The 24,463-nt window shown below is 43.4% G+C and overlaps 1 protein-coding gene across 1 annotated transcript in view; it reads right to left on the bottom strand.

Annotated features, from left to right (window-relative positions):
• Positions 1 to 5,449: 5,449 nt before the first annotated feature.
• The window catches only part of MAP3K9 (mitogen-activated protein kinase kinase kinase 9), a 116,565-nt gene continuing 97,551 nt past the window's right edge, over positions 5,450 to 24,463 (bottom strand). Inside the window, exons 9-11 of the mRNA XM_090033255.1 lie at positions 20,515 to 20,627; positions 18,979 to 19,791; positions 5,450 to 15,649 (exon numbers count right to left, since the gene is read on the bottom strand). Coding sequence (XP_089889381.1) covers positions 15,168 to 15,649; positions 18,979 to 19,791; positions 20,515 to 20,627 — 1,408 coding nt within the window. The 3' untranslated portion in view covers positions 5,450 to 15,167. The remainder of the gene's footprint in view (positions 15,650 to 18,978; positions 19,792 to 20,514; positions 20,628 to 24,463) is intronic.

Below are 24,463 nucleotides of genomic sequence, written 5' to 3' on the forward strand. Positions count from 1 at the left end.
CCCTTCCTCTTTTCCCCCTCCTCGCCGCTAGCTCACACTGTAGGAAGCACAACCCCAGCCAGAACTGGCCCAGGCTGGCTCTGGCCATGCACCCCACCGTGCAAGCAGCCAGTGGGGCAGAAAGCCGGGCAATCTCTGGCTGAGGTCCCTGTGCCACTGGGAGAGAGGGGAGACAGTGGTTTAATGCCCCTCCCTCCCTGACTTTGCCAGGCCAGTGTCTGGCCATGTCCCCAGAGACAAACCTGGCAAGGGCTCATTCCTTCTTCCCCCTCCAGGCACACCCTAGCTCAGGGCCCTGCAGGCCAGGATGAGGGTTTAAACCCCTCCCCATTCATACTCAGTGCCTGGGTCTGGGTCTGGGTCTGGGTCTGGGTCTGGGCATGGCCCTTCCCCACCAGCTCAGCTTCCCTCCAGGCTTGCAACTGCTGCAGAAGGCATGGGAGGGCTTGCTCTAGCGCCCCCCAGCTTCTGGCCAGAGCCACTGCAGGGATGTGGCTACATTTCCAGAATCAAAAGTGAATGTCCATCCACTTGCAAACTGGTTCAATCTACATAGGTTAGAGTAACCTGCAAAGATTGAATCATTCAGGCTTCGGCTTTTTGAATGTCTATACTTACCCCAGAACTCCTGGGAGAAGAGCTTTCCACTCCTGATCTCTGCTGTATCATTTCTAATTTGATACATAATTTAGTGAAGCTCTGCTGCCTAAATTATGCAACAAGCCCCCACATTTAAACCTCCTGTCATATGGTAAGTGGCCTCGTTTCCACTGCATTCTCTGCATTAGATAGGGATAACGTTGACGCACAGGTTCAGAGCCATTCATACTCAGAGACACAGTGGGATCAAAGTTCATGGCAACAACTCCCCAAATCTGCAGCAAATAGTGTTACCATGGAATTTACCATAAAATCTTAAATTCCATGGTAACACTAATTTGTTCTAATATCACAAACTATACTTCATTACTGTTCAGTATAGCCTGACCCCTACCCTAAACCAACCCAGGTGCATAGAGACAGGGCTCATATTTGGAGAATACTCAGTGATGCAAAACTAATCTATAACTATTTTGAGGATGGGGTTTTGGTCATGCTTGTCAGCACTCTGGCTTCTGTTTCCATAGTGCTGCCCCGGCAACTTCACCCAGGAAGAAAAGAGCCACTGGCTGAGTTAAGCCCATCAACTGCCCCACAAATGCATAAGCTGCTGTAGCATCACTGCTGAATTGACAAGGTTAACATTTGTGGCTCCTCACACTCGTTGGCTGCAAGTGGGGCACCACTTTAGCTCCTTGATTCCTGCTGGCTCTAAAGAACACTGCAGGGAACATGTTTTGTAATCCAATTAACTGCTAATTGTAGGAAAAGCCAGAAGCCAGAGGCAGGTCCCAACAAGCAAGGACACAAAACATCAGTTTGCAGCTAAACTCAACAGCACCCTTGAAACATGACAGATTCCACAGCCTTGGACTCAGAGTTCACAAGCCCTCAAAGTGGGATGCACAGAACCCTCTTAACTAGTGGAGCTAGTAGTACAGATTGTCTGCAGCCTCAGGCCACACTACTGGTTTGCATTTACATGTTTAAAATGATCTTGCCAAACAAATGGGCTAAATGCTTTATTTTAAAATTAAAATTAAGCAGCCAGAGAATAGCTTTTGTGGTGAGGGATAAATTCCACAGCAATTTTTGCAATTCTACAGTCACAAAGCAGAGCTCAGGTTATATTAAATAAGAGGATCATGTATCTCTAAATTGGAACGCCATCAGTCAATCCCATCTTTTTGCATTCTGTTTGCATATTTTGTTGATGAATTTGCTCCTTATTAATTAATAAGGACTTAACTGAAGTAAATCACGGGCCATATAATAAGGATCCAGATTAAGCAGTTCTAAGAGGCACTCAATGTGTCGGAACATAATAGCAAGCTTCCATCAGAAAATGCAGAATCTCTCAAGTGTATTATATATACATAAAAATGCAGGAACATATCTTCCTCTGTGACCTCACTGCTTCATCCTGCAGCACATTATTACTGGAATGTCTTCCAAGATTCCAATACCTTTCTGCTCTGGTTGACAAGCCAATCCATGGCAGAGAAGGAACAAATCATTGTGATAAAAGGAATATTTTATCAAAGCCTTACCAAAAAACGTAAGACCAAACATCTTGCAGGCTCGGAAAATATTGAGGTAACCTTCTGGATTCTAGCTTCCTAGTTCTGATTTTCTCCAATCTATCCAGGACCAAAAGTGCCAAGAATACTATGACAAGAGTTTCACAGTCAAACAGAAGCCAGGAGAAAATCTCACAGAGGACCTGTTGGCATAATATCCAGTTTTGTAAGAAGTTGAGACTGGCTTTATGCACTGCTCTTTACACATCCTTTCACAGCATCTGATGAGGTAAATCCTAGTCCATGAAAGCTTTTCATATCTGCGTAAACGTATATGCATGCACACACGCAGTCTGTAAGGTCCAAATCTACTCTGTCTTCAAATAAATGTCCTGATTTCTATATTCTTAATGAGACATTTGCATCACTGCTTGCAACAGTAGTTCTACCTGTGGCAGTAGGGAAAATGACAGTTAGCTTGTAGCTAACTTTAAACTGGCCATGCCTGTGAGTGAGCCTTGGTTGAGCTATTGTAACACTTGTTCAGCTTAATTCACTCCAGTGCTTTTCTAAAGCCTATAAACTCCCTAAAACTGATATCAGCTTACACAGCCACAAGATCTTTCAAGCAAACATATCATGCCACTATTATTTTTTTCCTAGGCACAGTGGATACTGCATTGAGACAGTCTTTCTAGCCTCCCTCCACATGTAAAAAGGGTTAAACATGTCAAAATTTCATTGAAAAGCAGATTAGTGTTATGTTATTAGCTGAGTGTATATCAGAGGAGTAAGTCTAGGCTCTTTCTCCTTAATCTTCTTAGACTTGGAAAGGCTACTGAAGAGTTTCTCAAAGGAATGTGGTATTCTTTTAAATGAACAATTAAAAACATTAGTCTAGCATGCACCAGCTGCTGGCTGTTCTGAAGATGTAAAAGCCACCAAAGAAGCAAAGGAAAATCTTTTCCTGATCCTGTCCAGAATATAGCCAAAGCACCATGTATGGAAGAACTGAGCTCTGGAGCACCTCCCTGGTATACATGCAAAAATACATTTATTGCTCAGCCACAAAGTATCCCACAAGGACCATGCTTTTGTGTTGGTGGGCTGCAGTGGTGCCACAGGTGAGCTGCAAGGATTGATATGGCGCAAGGTGGGGGAATGTCAGCTGATCTCACCTTCAAGTGTTTCCACAGTGTCAGATAGCATTATGCTCACACACTGCTGTTTTGTATGCTTCACAAGCTTAGATAATGCTAATTAGGCCAAGCACAGTGACACTATCCTAGCCACACTACTTTCTGTTTGGAAGCTATCATATGCAGAGCTAGCTTGGGTAACTGCATTGCATTGCCTAGTGCAGGGGTTTTAAACCTTTTTTAATCAGGGTACCCCTGGCAGCCCTCTTTTTAATAAGTGTACACCTGGGGGGCGCGGGGGGGGCGAGTGGCCAGATGCGGGGTGGGGGTGGGGAGGAGGAGGGAGTGGCAAGCAGCCAGACGCAGAACAGGGGGAGGGGCATTGTGAGCAGCCAGATGTGGAGCAGGGGCATGGCAAGTGGTAAAGTGGCAGCAGTGCAACTTCTGTGCACATCTGCGTGGCCCTGCTTTCACCCCACCCCAGCCCTGCTCCTGCAAGGCAGAGGTGCAGAGCAGCAGCACTCCATCCCCACCCACCCCCGCATACCTTTCGAAGTACCCTCAGGGAGAAGTGTACCCCTGGTTGACAACCCCTGGCCAACTGCAAACATAGTATTGTACTCATAGCTGCTAGGCCAGGTACAGATATTACATTTTTACCAGTATAAGGGATTGGAAACTGGTCTATAGCAAAACAGAAGTTTGGTAAACACAGACTGATTTAAAAATGGTGGAACCTGGTCTAAAATGTGCCCCTCCCACCAAAGGGTGAATGTTTGTTCTGTTCACTATTGATCTAAACTACATTGCTTACATAAAACTGTGCAACTCAGATTGATCCTGCCTTAGGGGTTTTGAATGTCTGTACCTAGCCCTATAGTGGTTCTAGTTCTGGAGCTTAAGATGGGCTGTGAAATCAAAAAGGCTGAGAAGCACTGCCCTAGGGTACTAATTCTGTATGTAACTTGGTATCTCCACTGAACTCAGGCTTTTATCTGTAGTGTGCACTCAGTAATAGCTTTTGCCTTCTACAGACCTGGACAAATTTTTATCTTCACTTTAAAATTCAGATTTTTGCTGCTACAGTCCCTATTTTTGCTTCTACAGTCTGTGCGAGTCTCACTCCATTTTTCTCTACAATCTGTATTCCTTATTAGGATTACATCTCCCATGATGGTCCAAGGCTCTTCCTGGGGACTGCTGATAGTGCTTCATAGCAGATACATGGCTACAATACATTATATACATTTCAGTTTTATACACAAGCCACTTTTCTGTCTAAAAATCCACCAGCTTCAACAAAAAATGTGAGCAGTACTACCTTCTCCATTATTGAGCTAAGCAGTAAATCTCTTTATGCATTACTTGGCTACTGTGCATCCCTATTTGTATAGTTTGAAGATTTTTCAGTTCTCTTTTTTATTGCACTCCTAACACTATGGAAATACACTTTTGCTTTAGGGGTTTGGGAAATAGGACTGTCTACAAGACATATCAGTGCATCTCCATGAATTAAACTGAGGAAGAAAGTTGTATGAAATGCTTCCTTTCAGTCGAGCAAGCTGCCAGCCTGCAAACCAAGGCATAAACCTGGAATCAAAACCACATTACTTTGGCTCTTGCACTATGAGATAGCAAATGACATAGGTTCTTGAAAGGTTGCTGTGCACTAGCAGTTTCTGACAGGCTCAGTGAAATGGCATGAATTCAAAATACATTTGTTAAAGTGAATTTAAAAGGCTATTTGTCATCCTGTTTAAAGTGGGTAGCTGCATTAGCCTTTCAAGTTTTGGACATCTATTAGATTTATATTTTGACTTGGGTCATAAGTAGAATGAAGAGTAGGATGAACCTAGCCTAGTACTGCATGAACATTTGCTTTAGTAAAAACACCATACAGCTAAACGATTTGATCAAAAGGTAGCTAAAGGCTGGGTTAGCAGATGAGTTTTGAATGTTGGGATTGTAATGCATTGGATTTACAGAGCTCTGAGAGAGGCCAACAGCAGAACAGCAGGGAGAATTGCAGGTCATATTTGAGATGTACTGGCAGAGGTATGTATGTGAGCTTGTACAGACATTGCTAGGCTTCAATCCAGCACTGTCAGTTGTCTACTGTCATCAATTCCAAAAGCCTATTCAAAACTATTTGAAAAACTGAAACAAAAACTCAAACCTAAAATCAAGGACTCTTGTAACAGTTTTATTCAAGTCTGTGTGCTCTAGTGTTGAGACAAGGCCTAGATCAGCATTACACTGTAATACAATAATTTTAGCCATTGAACCAAGCCTGCTTGGCATCCTTGGTTTACAATTTACAGTACATCCAAAAGAAAGCAAAGAGAAAAACAAAATAACTCATCAACTTTAATCAGCTCTTTGCTTCATTTAAATATTGTTCTATAACATAGAATAACTTAAGACAAAAAAGAATCATAATCCAAGATACACATAATACATTGACATGGAACAGAGAAAAGAGATACAGTAGATTATGCACAAGAGTAATTGGTTGATGTGTTAGCTACAGTGAAACAAACTAGACATTAATATAATTTAACTATTTTTTAAGCCCCAAAGGATCAGAGGCAACAGCTGTGTCACAAATAAAGCTGTTTAAAAAATAAATCCAGGCTAATTTTCCCCTAGACTCACTGTTGATTAGAAGCTAAAGGAGGGCTCCCACAAATCGCTTAATTGAATATGGTATTATTACACACAAAATGAAAATTTGGTGGCCTCAATTATTTTATTTAACTCTGTGGGGAAATTCCCATTTGCAGTTTTCATTGCTTTGCTGCTGCAAAATGTATCATGGACTTTGGGCAAAAGGCCTCTCCCAGTGACAAATTAGTGAAGATCCTGGGTGTGAGAGAAACCCACAGTGAAGTCTTCAAACTGCAGAGAGAAGGGTGTCCAGGTTCCTCCATTCCCATTGTCTCCAACAGGAGGGGGAAAAAAAGTTCTCATCTCAAACAGCTGGACACAGAAGCACAGTCTTACAGAACTGAAATCTCTTTGCCTGATTCTGTTCTGTTCACTCCAGTTTAATGACTTTACTCCAGAGCACTGTATCAGAGCAGAATCAGGTCACTAAGATTTTTGCTGTTGACTTTAACAGAAGCAAGAGCAAACCTGCAGTCAAGAGATGAGGCAAAATGAAGAGATGTTCTTCATAAAAAGGGGGAGTTGAGGGGAAATATATTCCCTGGCTAAGCAGGAAATGAAGTCTCAAAGCACAGAAGAAACAGTACTTAAAAAGGACAAGTAATTTCTCTGACAAACCCTCATCTCATAAACACTCATACTCTACATATAAGGTACAGAAACTTTGCTTTACACATAAAGCTATTCAACAGTGAAGTCAAGCAAAACATTTCAGTTGCACCAGGCCCATCTTTACATATGAATGGAAATAATATGCAACAGCCCAGATAATAATGAGCTGGACCAGCAGCAGAGGAATTGAAAAGGGGACACAAGAACCTGATTAACATCTGACCAGCAGATAATGAATGTTGCTGAGCTTATCAGTCCTATCCTTGATAGCCAGGACAAGTGGTTTTTTTGCACAGGGAGAAAAAAAAACCTGAGCCAAAGTCTCAGGGCTGTTGACACTTACACAGAGAAAGAAGTGTACACCCAATGCTTCACTGCTCACAACCCGCTGGCACAGAAGTAGTGTCTCCTGTTCTGGCAAGAGAAACCATCACTTCCAGAAAATCCTGTTTACAGTAAGCACTAGCAGCTAAAGGGGTATCAGCAGGTCACTAAAATCACCACAAACAAGCTAGGAAGTGAAGAAAGGAGCCACCTTCCTAGGGCATGTGTGGCTACCTTACCATTATACTTGTCAAAGCAAGGCAGTCTGGTCCTGTACTGCTATCCTGTATAAGAGGACAAGCTTCTAAACATTTGGGTGTCCAAAAGTTGAGCTTTCGTCTCCTACAGACCTGGTCAGGTTTCAGGGTGGGCACGTGGGGAGGGGGCTGAGAGGGGAGAATAAGGAGCAATTGCAACTGCAATCATGCAGCAACCAGAAGTCACCAGTCTCTGTGCCCCAGGTGCCTGGCTGCAACCCTAAGCTACTGCATACACTTAACTTCCACAGACTTCAATAAGACTAAAGTGTGTGCTTAAATGTTTTGCTCAATGGGGACAGATTTAAACATGTGCTTAAGTGTTTTATTGGATCAGGGCCCACTGACTACCTTTGTGTCTATACAGACAGTTAGTAACCAAAAATCAGAGGAATGACTGTCTTCTAAATCAGCTTTTTACCTGGATGTTCCCCACTTCAAATGATTTGTTATTGGGATGGTGTCTCTGACAGGAAAAATTGTCTGCTGCTGCCATAAACTATACTATATAAATCCACAGGTAAGCAGGCTTAGTCTTCTTGATGCTCAGCCAAACCAGGGCCTGTCTTGGAATACTCATCCCGACCCCAAGAATGAAATACTGTTAATTTCTGGATCAATTACAACTGCAATATGTATTTCAGCCCTTAAATAAGGCTACCAGTCCCAAAGGGCAGTGGTGTCTATTGATGTCAGGGGTTGTACATATCTTCCTGCAGGAACCCATTTTAAGAAGAATGCCTTTCACTTGGAAAAGCATGGTTCAAATTCAGCTACCACATGTTGGCTTGGTGTACTAGCTAACCTCTTTCATGAAGCTGCTTTATCCCCAGACCCTATCATTCAAAAATGTTCTATAAGTTATGGCTACCAAGATAGCTTTGAAAACAGGTCTGGGGCATAAGTGATGTAGCAGCATCTCACCTGTGTTTGCAGAGCTTGGGGAGGGGGGGGGGAAGAAGTTCTGAGAAGTATTACCTGCACCATCCAGATGCAAAAGGCAACACTGCTCATACTTAAAGCATTAGCTATTTGCTGCTCATAAATACACATGAAAAAGAAGGGTCTTGTACACAAATTACTGTGTGCAACAGCTCACTTTGGATCTGAAGAGACCAAGATTGGGAATATTTTGTATTTCTTCACAAATAAGGAGCCAGAATTAAGTAGCTAAGGAGCCCTTCAAAGACGAAGGTAAGTTCAAATAGCTCATGGGGCCTAGGAACCCCAGCGAGAAATGTTCAGAAGTCATAGGTATTTTGGATATTTTTGAGGAACCATTAAACAAAACACAAGGATCTGAGAAAATGCATGCAACTATTCTGAACATGTGCTGACAAACATGTTTTAGGTCTGTGGAGTTTACTTTGTAACTGGAGCCAGGAGAAATATCAGCACACCCCAAAAACTAATTCTGACCCTTGCTGCAAAGTCACAGACTTAGGGAGGCATCAGGACATAGCTGGGGCATTTTTCTCCCCCTAGGGCCCAGCTCCCTCTTCTTTCTGCCTCGAGATGAGAAGCAAATAAATCTGTTCTTGGGAAGGTCCTAAATAGGAGATTAAAATCTCTGCAGATAAACAAGCTGAGCTATGGAAGAGGAGGTGCACACCATTCCCAAATGCTATATACAGAGAACACTAAGGCCAGTCCTTGCTCACATCTTAGCAACCAGTGCTTAAAATTAGCATGAGTACAGCACTGCAAAATCATGCTGTATAGGTGCAAAGTGTGTGGAGTACAGTTTGTCTGAGTGCAGCTGTACTGGAAACTAACAGCCTAATGTAGACAAAACCTTAAAAAAGCATTTCTGGGTTGTAGGGATATGTCCTAGCATTAGACTATTTTACAAAGCGTCAAAGGAAGCAGGCCTAACAGTGTCCCCCTATGGACATGATTTAGATTCCAATTTCCTATTTGTCCAGGTGACCCACCAACTGCAACTGAAATAGGTGAAATTAAACAAAAGTCCACTTCAAACCACCATTATAAATCCAGTGTTTTGTGCATACATAATACACCATACCTTCCTAATGGTTGCTGAACTGGGCCACCTGCTAATTGTGGGCACTCAGATACTACAGTGACAAAAACATTAGGTAGATTAAGAGACTAGTATTGTATGCAGAAAATGTGTTCATGGCTGTGTGAAGTTCTGGTTAGAAGTTAGCCGGCTAGCATTGTTTTAACCTGTACATTTATGTATCTTCATTGTGAACAGCAATAATTATCATCACAGATGGTAGGACTAAGGGTAATCAGCTCCCCCAGAAAGAGCTGAATCTGTAATAAAAGCGTATTCTATGTGTTGAACGTTTATGATAAACTCTGGCAATTATTTGCTGTGATGAAATGAGTTTGTTTTTTTTTTTTTACACACATGCATGTACACACATACTCTTGTGTTTCCAAATACACTTATATAAGTATATGTACCCCACTTCATGCTTATTTTGCAATCAAGCAATTAATTTTGGGTCAGTTCTTAATATTATTAAAAGTGAGTTACATGGTTAAAAACCATGATAATTTTGAGGCTCTAGTAATGGCAAAAGCAACTTAAATCCTAACATAAGCACATACATTCTGTTTTATTCAAGTCTATAATGCAAAATATCTGAGACCAAATATAATGTTTTTCTATCTCTGCTTTATAGCCCATACTACTCTGTTGCTCACTAGTGCAGTTTTCATCCAACCCACTTTTGTTTCTTGCACTGAGCCCTATATATGAGAAAGCAAAAAAAACCCCACCTAACTCTCTTTAAAGATACAGCTTTGCCACAAACTAGAAAGTAATCGGTAACTTCCACCTGCTTCTTATAATAGCAAACATGATCATTTCCTTGTTAATTTGTCTTCCTTTATCTCACCTCTATGTTTTTCCTACCTCCCTTTCCTTTTCAAAAATCCCTACTCGGGAATGTCTTCAGATGTAGGGGTTATCTATTACGAGCTTGCAGAGTTACCCCATACCCGTTTTGGGCCCCAAAGGATTATCCTAATACCAATAAATAATAACAAACAAACACATGAAGATGAGGGATATATATATATATTTCTCATTTCAGTGGCATGACTGTGTGTGTGTGTGTATGTGTATATATATATATATATATATACACACACATATACACACACACACACACACACACACACACACTGAAATGAGAAACTCTCACCACAGTCACAGAGAAGATTATGTGCACTGTTCAGTAAATAAGAAAGTATAATATCTACAAGGCAAGTATTGGATCCGACATGCTTAAAATTACACACAGTACTGAAAACCAGTGTAAGTCCTTTCAAAAATAAAAACCTAGACAACAGGTGTGTGAAATAAAAAAAATACCTTGAGATGCAGGATGCACCTAAAACACACAGCATGTGCTCTTTGGAGCACACAAATTAGCCCAAGGAATCCACACTCAGTAGAAAAGTAATGCATTTGGGACCAAAAGATGATGAGAAATCTCTTCCCTGTTCTGAGAGCTGAGCTTCTCTTATCTATACCCAGAGCAGCTGTGGCAAAGATTCCCCAGAGAAGGAAAAAAAGGGAAATCTTATTACAGAGCTTCTAAGAAAGCATTATGGTTTTCTGGTCACTGCAGAAAACCATAGACAGCCTGTGACTGACTTTTTTTTTTTTTTAAATAAAAATAAAGTAGATATAATTTGTTTTCTAAAAAGTCACACTCATCTCTCACAGGACTGGCAAGACTGCTGAGAACAGCTGAACACAAGAGAAGACAGAAGTTAAAGTACACTGCAACCGCAGCACATAGCATATTACTACAACACTTAAAATCAACCGCATTTAGTCTCCCAGTTTCATAAAATACACAAAGTGAAAAAATAAGAGCTGAGACTGCTGGATACTTGGGACTGCAGGAAAATGTCAATGGCCTCCCCCCGCCTCCCCACCAACACCTACACTTTTGTGAAAATGTTCTTCTTACTAACAAGCTCCAATATTGTACAGTAATGACCCCAAACACTGAAGAACATTAGAGCAACAATACATGTTTTAATTAATTCTAGTATGGGTGGGGGACAGCATATTGCCCACCATGGCCATCCAAGGGCCCACCATAAATCTTTATTACATCACTCATTTGTTGCCGTTCAAAAACAGAAAGGATTTAAAAAGCAAAACAGCAAGTCAAATTACTCTTTATCACCTCAGTGTCCTCACAATGAGGATTCATAAATTTCCACAAACCCTGACGTGGTCTAGTTTCCCCGCTTGCAACTGTGCTGCGGGCTTACATTCTCACTAGTGGCAATCTCCCTTGGGAAGCATATCTTGTAAGTGACCCTCAGTAAAGTTTGAATTGGTCACTCCTGTTCTACTACAATACTGTAAGTCTGTATTTAAAAGGGTATTCTGCGTGTTGAAGATTTATGATAAACTCTGACAATTATCTGCTATGATGAAATGCGTTCGCTTGTTTTTCACACATGCAGGCGCATACACACTTGTGTGTGCTTCCAAATACACTTGTATGAGTATATGTTCCCCACTTCATGTTTATTTTGCAATCAAGCAATTAATTTGTGGTCAGTTCTTAATATTATTAAAAGTGAGTTACACTTTTAATGGGGAAGGAAATCAATTATTTTTAGAACAGTGTAAGACCAGGATCAGTGTTTTTCTTCATTTACTAACACAATATTGGGTTTTTAATTTGTGCAGAAAAAATGAAAGGTAAAAGAAAAACATAAAAATTGCCTCTGCCTTCCTGTCTCCTTGTGGTTCTTAGCATTTGGTACTTCCTTCTGAAGTGTAGGGAATCAACAACCTGAACAATGGACAACAAAAAACTTCAGGGCGATACAACAGGGTGATGGAGTTCTTCCAGTTCTTAATTCAGCAACCCACATCTCCAATTTCATATATTATAATGCTATAAAATAGTGAGTGTGTGTAAGGAAAGAGAAAAAGTGCATGAGATTCACAAAAACAAAACAAAACACAGAAGATGCTTTGAAAATGTCAATCAATTCCTACATGACAATTAAAAAAAGTGGAGGGGAGATTCTTGGAAACATTCTTTGCAGCACTTGCTGCTGCTATGGGAAACATCAAAATTTTCCTTTTCTCCTTCCTGGACTCCACAACATTTTACACCTGAACAATTTTTTACTCCAGTCTTTTGGCATCATTTTTTTTTATGGCTGAGGGGAAATTAATTGTGGTCTTTCCCCTCCTTTGCTTGGCCTGCAGCATGTGTATTACTCAAATACCAAAGAACTAATATATTTATAAGAACAGCAGTTTTCTATAAAGATGCTCTGCCTCTCTCTCTCAGTCTTCAACAACACTATTACGGTGATACAGTACTACTCTGCTACTTTTAATACTGAGAACAAACTCACTCTGCAAAATGCAGAAAATCATGATCAGAAATATTACTGGGGATTGGTGTTTTTCCAGCAGTTTAGCATCTAATGAATGGCAGTGAAGCATACCCTGGAGATCTGGGGCACCCCAGCTACTAGCAAGTGGGAGAAAGAGCAGATTAGCAGAGGAAATAAATTAATTGAGAATGAGAGAAAGAGAGGGATATGAAAAGATTAGGGAACAGGAACAAAGTTAGGACCTTGGCTTAAATAAGATACCTTTTCTTGTGGCCTTCAGGCTTGAACTGTGCCCACTGACTCCAATGACAGCAGGCCCTGAAGATTACATTCCTGACTTACTAGCATTGTCAGGATGAGGCATTCACTGTGGCAGCATGTTAAAAATGACTCTCCAGGGTGAAGACATTTGATCTGATCCTTGATGCACCTTCATCTATCCTTCCCAACTCCTTTTTCTGTAAAATCATACAGTTAGTGCTAATGACAGATGCCCTATTGAGAGTGCTGGCTACCTTTGATTAACAAGAAAACTGCACACCATCTTCACCAAGGAACAATTACCTTCTGGGGTACAGGAAGTTCCCTCTCCATGGCCCATTCAAACTTTAGCCACCATAAGGAGGCAATGCAATACATTAGAATATATTAGAATAAATTAATTTGTGTTTTCTATGTATTTATAGACTTTGGCTTACTAAGTATTGGACAATGACTCTTTAGCTCACTTCACAAAGGCCAGTCAATTATCAGCTCAAATAATTTTCTCTCTACAAACCTGGGCTGAGTTGAGCCAATAGCTAAGAGATGCAATATCCCATTATATCATCTACCTGGATAGCAACATAGATGATTTTTGGGACAATGTTCCTTTCTAGACTTTTTGCTCTGCAACTTTTTAAATGACTGGTATTATACTTCAGGTGGACAACTCATCCTCTTCTGATGGATGTAACTTCTTCAGGAGAGATCACAAAATGGATCATTTTAACCTCCAGTCACTACCCTTTTTGCACAGCTTCCTATTAGAAACCTTCAGTTTGTTTCTACAGAGTAACTGAAATTAATTATATGGTTTCTTTTTTTATAGTCTCCAAAGCAAAAAAAACAAAGATGGACAGAGATGAGTTGAGATGAGGCAGAGGGAATGCTTGCAAAACTGAAAAGATTAGTCTGTACCCATTGAACACAGTAAGTGCCAAAACTTCAGAGTTCCTTTTTTAAAATAAATACCTTATCCCTAAACTCTAAGGTCTTGTCTATCCTTGCATACTATTTACCCAGTAGCAGCAATGGGGGCAAGAGCACTGATGTTAACAATGGAGCATGCAATGACAGACAGGAGCAAGCAGTTTTGCTACTAGCAAGGGTTCATGAAATGGTTGTAAAAAAAAAAACCCTTTGTCCCTTATACACTAAGGATAAAGAGAATTGCAAACATAGACACACCTTAGTTTTGTGATCTACTCCAGGATAGGGATTTCTATTACTATGAAGCTAGAAGTCTTCCTAGACATTTAACAGCAATAAATGTTTTATGATTTATAATCCCTAGTAAAGTCATGGTGCCTTCCATCCAAGTACTCAACTACTATGTATACATCATAAATGCCTCAACCCCCCAGCCTGTGAGGTAGGTATTAATCAGTGTTACTTAAAAATGGGGAAAACTAGGAAGGAACAGGTTAAATGATTTGCCCAAAGTTACATGGTGAGGCACTGAACTAAAATAGAACCTAGAAGTTCCAATTGCCATTGCTATGAGCCAACCATTAGACAACGTTGCCTTCAATTTACACGTTCGAAATAAGGGTCAAACTGTGCATCAAAACAGTGTGGGGTATTAAGCCATGGGGCCACTCCCTTGTAAAACAGGAGAAAATTAAAAAAGGGCTAGGGAGGAAGGTGCAAGGCAACAGATACAACAACTTGTTTCTGCAACCCAGCACATCTTAAGAAGGAAAGTCCTTCAGCACTCTTCCCAGGTTGGGGCAGAGCTTGAATATGAACCTTGGATATGGAGAAAGATGGCGGTCTCTGGAACTAAATCTTAAACAATAAGAAAGTGGGGACAATCAACCATGCCATACCCTCTTCACTGCTATCAAAGCAGGGGTGCATCTTGTATCTGTCTGCATGAATCAATGCCTGTGAGCGCACACAGGCCAGGTACTGTGTTCCAGCAGCAGGGGAGTGGTGATTCCTAGAGCAACCCAGCAGTAAGAATAAGTTTCAGTGAAGGTGACCTCTCCAAATATTTACCATTTGTCCCTCCTGACGAGCCTGGGGAAAACATCAAACACTGGCATCTGCTGTGGTGTAATACTTGGGTTTTCAAAATACCAGTTCATAGTGGGGTTCTGATATACTGCATGTATCAAGTTCTACATGGACAATAAACAAAGACTTTGATTGGATAATTTTTGCTTACTGCAGTTTCAAACTGCAACAAAAAACAAGGAAGACTACAGAAAAACCCCACGGCAAAAGTCAGCAGCTTTGAGTTGCCAAGTTACATTGAACTTCAGACATAAATCGGGCAACGAGACAACACATTTTCAGTAGAGGCAGCACCATGATATGATCTCAGTAGCATCCCTCCACTTCATCTGTCTTCAAAGTGCATTCTCAGTGCAAAAAGTAGAATTGAATCTAAAGGGGCTTACCGCCCCCTAATGGATTTCATGCTAAGACCAGAACTCTTGTTTGAGTTCATATGCTGCAGTGTTATGTGTGTCAAGTTCACCTCTGCATAGCGGAATAGTGCTGTCCTGGCTCTGCCCCTCAGCGTCTATGTCCAACAGTGTTCGCTCCTCTACAGAAAGACCCACCTGGAAAGGAAGCAGAGCAGGAAGTCCTGGCCTCTCCTCTACAGTGCTGCTACTACTGGCAAAACAGGAGTCCAGGTTGCTTGGGGTATCAGTACTTGAACTATTGGCAGAGGATTCACCCCTGGCATGGCTGGGTGACACAAACCACCAGGGGTCAAGCCGCTGCCGATTGGCTGAAGGACGTGGTCTGGGCAGGAACTCCAAAGTCTTGGGTCTTTCCAGCGTAGAGTCCTCCTGTGCATTCCAGCGTCTTGGGGTTGGAGGAAAGACAAGGTTGGGGTCTGGCAGACGGGGAACCTCATTACGATCTCGGCTAGGACTGGGGGTTTTTAATGCTCCTATCCAAAAGAGAGAAAGACAGCAGAAACATGAATTAGTTGCAGCAAATAAATGACTCCAGCTCATCTGATTTTACTGTATGTAGAAAGTAAATGAATATCTAAAAACAGAAGGTTTGCACTCAAAATTCGAAATCCACTGAACTTTAAGCTTTAACGCTGTATTATTTTGAAATGAGGGATCAGTCTCTTGGCTTCTGTACAGCTTGCGACAGGCTAATGAGATGCATTTGCTTCACTGCCAGATTATGAGCAGAGCACAAAGGTTAAGGGAGTAATCTCTGTCATTTCCGGACTTTTGGCTGTTTCACTCTACAGTTTCTCTACAGATTATAATCAATGTAATCTCTCGTCATAATGATGATGTATACGGCCAAGCATCCCAAAACAGATTTTATTTATCAGTAAATGAAGTTCTCCAACTAGCTAATCCAAAATATTAAAAAATGTTGCAGGAGTTTTAAAGACAGGGTGCCCAACTGGTAATGCATACTCCTATCAGTGTACCAAATGAAGAGAAATTGTATAGTTTGACATGTCTTTGTACAAAAACGTGCAGTGCAGGCTACAAGAAGCTCCCCTTCACAATGTCTGCAGTCATTCTTCTCTCCAGTACCCAATCCACATTTTTGAAGGGCAGTGGCCAATGTGCATTTCTGTTGTCTAGAAAGATGTGATGCTGGACAGAGACTTTGGTTTCAGAATCTATAGTCTGACGACCTACAACTGAAAAGGAAGGAGGGATAGAAACAGCAGACTTAAATGGCGTTACACATCATTTGATAAGTGTTGGATCCACCTAGGGTAGTTCAACACAATGAGATGGGTAATGAGGATGCAGCCATCGTCTCACAGATGTGGTGGGGTATACCCAGGATCCTTCCAAGTGGCTACTCTTCCCTTTAAATAGCTTGTATCACCTCAAGAGAGGCAGGCATCATACTGGGTGTCTCACATGCGTTACAAGGAGCTTATGTATCCTTATATTAACTGATGAACCCTTTCAATACCTTAGTCAACACTTTTCTTTCCAAGACTACTTCACTATTCATTAAAATCTCAGAAATTCAAAAATTCCACATCCACACATGCTTCTCTATCTGATTCTTCTTTTTTAATTTACCTTTTAATTTTCCACAAGGACTGTTTTTATAAACATGAATGATTGCAATAACCCATGTCTCATTACTGACTATAGTTCAACAGAAAAAAAACTGCACACTGCCAGACCCTTAACCTATCTGCATAGGAAAAACTTAGGGCTTAGCCTCAACACATGAACTTTGGTGTATAACTTATAGCAGTTTTGTAGTCCGGCATTCTGAGCAGAGAAGCCATCAGCTCTCCCAGATATCCACTCCAGTAGGCACTATTACAAAACCTGACCACTAGATGGCAGAAACATTGAAAATGCCTTTTTGCAGACCCAAGGGTTACCCTAGAGTAAAAATGGAAACACAGGGCACCTATACACATGCTCTGGTGTGGGGAGTGGGGTGTTTGAATTACAGCAGCTCTCAGGAGCCACTCTAATTAAAATGCCCGCAGGGTCTCGTGTATTTAGCTCTCTGCCTTTCAAAATGGTGGTGGGGGTGCTATAACTAAAGCTCATTCAATGAGCTGCAGTTGAAGTGCTCCCCCTGCCATTTTGAAATGCAGGAACACTTCAGCATGCTTGAGCATTCTGATTAGGAGTAAAAATGCAAACACAGGACACCTATACACGTGATTAGGACTTTCTAGTCAAAATGTGTCAGAGCACATGTAAAAGAGCCCAGAAAGTCTAATTTCCCCTTTGAATTCTTCCAGGGGCAACTGCATACTGGATTTCTATAAGTTACACTGGCATGGAGTGCTATGTTATAGATGTATTCATTGTGTCCCAGCATAAGATTGAGTTATCAGTCATCAAATCAGAGTACAACTCTCAATCCTAGTCTTTCTTCCTGAACTGATATTTTGGGTATATTGTGGAGGCCAATGAAGGACTGGAGGAACAGAAAATCTTGCAATGCTCAGCATGATCCTTCTGACCAATGAAGATATAGAAGTGGAATTGGCACATTTCAAAAACAGCCTCAGGCCTGTTCTTCTCTGGATTCTAGACTAGGGATGTTCAACCTGTGGCCCACAAAGTCACTGCATCTGGCCGGCAGGGCTCCCCATAGGTCAAAATATTTGGCAGCAGGGGAGTGGTGTCGATAATTATGGCCACCCTCCCCCCGCCAAATCCCCAAACCCCAATACCTGCATGACAGGTCAGAGTCACGCTATGCTTCCTTCCCCCACGGGGCTGAGCCATGGTTCTGCTTCTGGATCAGGGCCCGCGCATGCCCCCGCTTCCCTCCTTGTGGGGCGGGGTTGGGGCCTGACCATGCCCCCCTCCTTGCAGGGCCAAGCCATGACTTCTTCCCTCCTGTTGGGCTTGGGCCATGCTCCCTTCCCCCTGCGGGGCTGGGTTGGATCCTGGATGTGCCTTCTTTACTCCTGTTGGGGGCCTAGCCATACCACTTCCCTTGCAGGACCAGCTAGAGACTGGCCACACACCGCTTTCCTCACAGGACTGGGCCACATCCCTTCCCTCCCTGTGGGGTTGGGGCTGGGCCATGCCTCCTTCCCCAGCAGAGATGGGCCATATCTCCTTCCCCTGCAGGGCTGAGCCATGCCTCCTTCCCTCCCACTGGTGCCCATGCCTCCTTCCCCTCATGGGGCCAGGTTGGGGCCTAGCCACATCCCCTTTCCCACCCCATGCCAGGCCATGCCCCCTTTCCTTTCCTCTCCAAAGGGCCAGGCCATGCTCCAATCCCCTGCAGGGCTGTGTTGAGCCCAGCCTGCATCCCCCTCACCCCCAACCTCTGTACAGCCAGATGGTGCCCACACTCGATCAGGAGCACAAGCTGGATCTGGCACATGGGCAGACTGGGTACTACCAATCAGTCCTGCTGGGCAAAACGGTTGGGCACCACTGTTCTAGACTAAAGGTTGGACTGAAGGTGCAAGAGTGAGATAACTGAACACTTGTGGCAGAAGTGGAATCCTTGGGAACAAATACGAGAAACATTTCTTTGCCAACTACTTTTTGCCTAAAAACAGCAAGCTAAGACACAGAGAACTCATGCAACTTCCCCAAAGTCTCATAGGGAGTCAGTGGCAATATTGCATGGGAAGCAATCAGTGTATTTCAATTAATTTTTTATGTAAAGATTGCACTTAAGGGTCCTTGGCATGGACCAGCCATTGTGCTAGGTGCTGTACTAACAGAATATTAATTTGTTTACTTTGTCTGGCACTTATCCTAATGATAGCAAAGAAAAATATAAGAAACTTACCTACTCCCAATGCTCCTGTTAAACAGTTACTGGAAGGGCATCCATTAGCAGGGCACCCATTGGCAACCAGTCCAGCTGCTCTGATGGCTCCATCAGAGGGAGTCCGCCTGTGTCCTTGCTGGGTATGGGAAGAAAGAGTCACATGCGTTGGAGTCAGAGACTGGTTACGGTCTTGCTTGAACCTCTCAATCTGGACATTGACCAGTGGGTTGCTAATTACTGGTAAAGGAGCCTTGACTGTCACAGGGCTGACAGGCATTTCATATACCACAATCTCATCACTGTCTGAACGCAGTAGGGACCGGGTAGAGTTACATTCAGAAATAGAAGACAGGGAAAGAAGGGTCAGGGAGGTGGATGGCTCGCCCAGCAATAACATGGGCTCATCCTTCTTGAACAGCTTCCGGGAAGGTGGGCTGGTGCTCCTGCGTGGGCGTCCAGCCCGCTGGAAAATACTTTCCCGCTTCTTCTTCTCCTCCTTGAGTGGTTCTGGTTCCTCCTCAGTCAGCAACTGACACTTGCCTGCTTCCAGCAGGTCAAAGCCTAGCCCTGCAGCAGCCAGTACTGCCCCACAGCCAAGCAAGGCAACCTCATACCGCTTATGCTGAGAGCCACCCCGTTTGAGGCTGTTTGTGGGGGTGAGCTGGGGGGTGCTTGTGGCAGAGTTCACAGGTGTGGATTCCTCATTGGCATCACTAGATGGGCCATCCCAGTCTTCGTTCTTCTGGAATGGGATGCAGAGGTATGATGGGCTGGGCCCAGGCGAGTGGTGCACTTTGCTCTCTCCATTAGCACATTCGTTGTCTTCATCTTCTGCAAAGCAAATGGAAAGTGTGTTTTAGACTGGCATAACTTTTTCACTGAAGAATATGGGATAATTACAAAATGTCTTATAAACATAAATGGTGTTTTTGCTCTGATTCTTTCTCCTTCGTATGCATTGCAATCTCATCTAAAGCACCAATTGTACAACCATAGCCAAATGCCAATAGTTTCTTCTCTCTAACATAGCTAATCAAAGATGGCATGTAGCTGGATTTAAACTCTCAAAGCTGATGCAAGCTAAAAATCACTGCAAAAATGAAGACCAGATGAGTCACATAATTCTCATCCCAGCTGGAACTGAACAACACATAAGGACATGGCCAGAAAAGGGAGAAACGATAAGGAGCCCTCCTACAATATTTCTGGTAAGTAAAAGTATAGTCAGTCCCCATGCTGCCATGCTCCCATATCAATTCCAAAATTCCAACATCAATTATCAATATTTTTACCAGGGAAGATCACACTAAGTGTAAGAAGTTCAGAGCTTCCACAGAGAACAGCATGACAGCTGAGAGGCTTGGAGAGACTCTGTGAGCAGCAGTAGCAGAAAGTGAGGGATGAACACATACAGAATATCCAAAAGGAGAAGGAAAGCTACTTATAGAAATACAGTGAAATAGAAAAGTCACCAAAATGAAGAAATCCTGGGGAGGAACAGAGAGGCTCACTCAAATGTGTGCAGAGGCAGTGGTGAAGGTGACTCGCTCTTACCCATCTCAGCTAGGCTTGTGAATCCTGGAAAGGCAGCTGCTGTTCTCTGGACCTTCCCAAGGTTTGGGGCACTGGATGACCACTGCTTGTATCCTTCCACTAGAGCCTTCAGGCTGGAAAAGAAAGACAGGAAAAATACAGCACCCATAAGAAACTTCCCTTTTCTTCTGTGTTTACATTTAGTGCTACTCCATTTTGAGCTGTGAGTATGGGACCCTCCATATCAGTTTAGATCAAGATAATGTCTTCCTCAGCCAGACATTTTACAATAATATATTTCTAATAAAGAAAAACACAGAAAGGGTCTCTCCTAATGTACTACAACATGGCAGGCACAGGGACCTCTGCTGTGAGCTAGAGCTCTTTATTGAGGCAGAAAGTTACAAAGTACCATTTTTGAAGGATGGAAGCTAGAGAAACTAAGCAAAACTTTCAGGTCTCTTACTAAAATGCTTGTTGTTGTTATTTCATAGTAGGTGTGATGATAAACTGTGAATAAAAAAAATGAATTGTCACCAAGAATATTTCAATGCAAAACACAAGGCAATACAGAAAATCACTGGCATGAAATAGGATGTGTCAAGTCATGACTTCTTTGTCCATTTAAAAATTTCCCCCTAAACATAGTTTTAAAGCAACTATTTAATGGTAGTAGTAGTTATATATATAGACCTGAGGTCACTGCGGGACCCCTGGCACGGCTTTACAAGCACTCATGGTGCTCTGGTGTGGTGCCAGAGGACTGGAAGAGGAGCCAATATGGTTCCCATCTTCAAAAAAAGGAGGAAGGAGGACCTGGAAAACTATAGGCCAGTTAGTCTTACCTCAATCCTGGGTAAGCTTTTTGAGAGAATTATCCTGGCACACACCCACGAGGGGCCAGCAGGAGAGATTATGCTTAGGGGCAACCAACACAGGTTCATTAGCGGCAGGTCCTGTCAGACCAACCTGGTGGCCTTCTACGACCAGGTCACCAAATCCTTAAATGCAGGGGTAGCAGTGGACGTAGCCTTTCTGAACTTTAGGAAGGCCTTCAACACTGTCTCTCACCCCATTCTCATTAAAAAACTGGGGGACTGTGGTGTTGACACCTACAGAGTCAAATGGGTCGCCAACTGGCTGGAGGGTTGCACCCAGAGAGTGGTGGTGGACGGGTCATTTTCGACCTGGAGGGATGTGGGCAGTGGGGTTCCCCAGGGCTCGGTCCTCAGGCCCGCACTGTTCAACATCGTCATCAGTGACTTGGACAAGGGGGTAAAAAGCACCCTGTTCAAATTTGTAGATGACACTAAGATGTGGCGGGATGTGGGCACACTAGAAGGGAGGAATAGGCTGCAATCGGACCTAGACAGGTAACAGGGGTGGGCGGATAAGAATAGGATGGGATTCAACACTGACAAGTGCAAGGTGATGCACCTGGGGAGGAAGAACCAGGAGCATACCTACAGGCTGGGGAACTCCCTTCTCGTTGGTGCAGAGGTAGAAAAGGTTCTTGGAGTCATCATTGATTCCAAGATGAACATGAGCCAGCAGTCAGGAAGGCCAGCCGCACCTTGTCACGCATCCACAGACACATCTCAAGCAGATCCAAGGAGGTAATCCTCCCCCTTCTATGCGACACTGGTCAGGCCACAGCTGGAGTACTGCGTCTAGTTCTGGGCGCCGTATTTCAAGAGGGATGTGGACAATGTGGAGAGGGGCCAGAGGAGGGCCACTCACATGATCAGGGGGCAGCAGGGCAGGCCCTACAAGGACAGGCTACAGGACCTGAACCTGTTCAGCCTCCGCAAGAGAAGGCTGAGGGGGGATCTAGTGGCCTGTTACAAACTAGTTAGAGGGGACCAGCAGGCATTGGGGGAGTCCCTGTTCCCCCAAGCACTACCAGGAGTGACAAGAAATAATGGTCACAAGCTGGCAGAGGGTAGATTCAGACTAGATATCAGGAGGTGCTACTTCACTGTCAGGGCAGCTAGGATCTGGAACCAACTTCCAAGAGGCTAAACACCCTGGGGGTGTTTAAGAGGAGGTTAGATGAACACCTTGCTGGGGTCGTTTGACCCCAGTACTCTTTCCTGCCATGGCAGCGGGTCGGACTTGATGATCTGCTCAGGTCCCTTCTGACCCTACTAACTATGAAACATGGTACACCCTGGAATGATTACGTTAACATGAGAATAGCCAATGCAACCTTACAACCTGCAACTTATTTTCTCTTGCCTATGGGCAGAACTAATTTTACCTGGGGAAACTAACTCAAAATAACCTACTTGGGGGAATTTCTGAAACTGAACTTTTTGTGGCTTAAGCCCAGCCCTTTTGTCCACCTATATATGCTGATGCTCAGTGGTTACCTCCTTGCGCAACTGTCTAGTCAGTACAAATGTCAGTACCTTGACTAACAACACTTTTTGGCATGCCAGCAGTCAGGAAGGGTACGGCCACCCATTAACTGCTTTGTTATCTGGTCTTAGATATCTGAAACAGCTCTTTCCACACCATTAAATAAACCCATCACAGCTTTGGTGGAAAGCTATGACATAGCAAGGCAAATCATACACTGAAAGAAGAAATCTAGTCACTGTCATACATCAAGCTCAGCAGCCTCACTGTATTACAAGTCTAAGGATTGTGACCTTTTAAGAGACTCCTATGATGGTTGGGTAGAACTGACTGTTAGCAGTGGGTCAGAAGCAATGGCTCCAAACAGTTGCATTATGGAGGTGTCTCCTAGTTATCCCTCTCTTTTAATTTATTTATGAATGAACACCAACTTGTTCCTGAAAGCTAATTATGGCTCCTCAGCTGAACCCATAAATAACACAGAATGTCATTATCTGACCTTACCTGGGCCTGGGAAAAGTATCTTAATAGTTATTGAATGAGTTGGTAAAGCTGGTGTGTACCCAGTTCTGTTGCTGACCTGTATGATCTTGGGGAAGTGACATAACCTTTCCGTGCTAATTTCTCCAAAATGGGACTGGGGATAATGACCTACATCTCTGAGTTCTCATGAGGTTCAATTATTGCTATAGACACAGGGCACTTCTACAGCAATTCTATTCCAGGATTTTGAAAATATTAGTATTATAGATTTTCTTGTGCAGGTGTGCACACTTTATTTAATCTCCAGCTAACTAGAATGCCCTCTCCTCGTCACTGAACAGAAGATTGCATTATTGAAGCAAAGTTACAAGTCTATATTTGCTGCTGCATGTAAATCAGACTAACTGTAGTTAGTCTTCTCAGCCTCTTGAAGGCTCAGATCACCCCGGGCTTAGTTGGCTACCACTGTATCTCCTGTAACCTAGTTACATTCCCCTCCTCACCCCCATCCCTCTAATGCCAGTCTCTCGCTTGTGCGATATGCATTTCCCTACCAGCTTTGTCACCTTTTTTGGATTCACAATCTAAACATTTACTAATAAAAGTCCATCTATTCTTATCAGTTTAATTGATGAAAAGACGGAGCTTCCACCAGGTGCACCTAGCATTCTATTGTGCCCTCTGCAGCACCAAATACAAGGCCCTGAAGCTCCTGAAGAACCACCACAAGGGATGCAAAGGCCACGGAGCCAAGAGGAGACCTGGCACGCTGGTGAGGTCCACCGCCCCGGACCGTCAGACCCAGGCCACGGTGCGAAGACCCACCAGACCGACCACCCAGCCAACAACCACACTGAACCAGACCTCCAGGGACACCCTGACGGAGGGGCCTGCCCCAGGGACGCCACCATGCAGGTCTACGCCCAGGGATCCTCGACCAAACGTGACACCCCGACCAGGCAGCCCTCCTCCCAGACCCCCGCAGCCATCCGATGCTCCTGATCCACTGAGGATCCCAGAGCCACCCAGAGGAACCGAGCTGCTGGGAGCTTCCCAGCTCCCAAGTGTGCCAGGATCTCCAGGTGCAGAGCCCTCTCCACAGCAGAGGATGCCCACCCCATGGCAA

This window comes from Crocodylus siamensis, chromosome 2 (assembly GCF_052110815.1).
Source record: "Crocodylus siamensis isolate JL-2025a chromosome 2, ASM5211081v1, whole genome shotgun sequence".
NCBI classification, from domain to species: domain Eukaryota; kingdom Metazoa; phylum Chordata; order Crocodylia; family Crocodylidae; genus Crocodylus; species Crocodylus siamensis.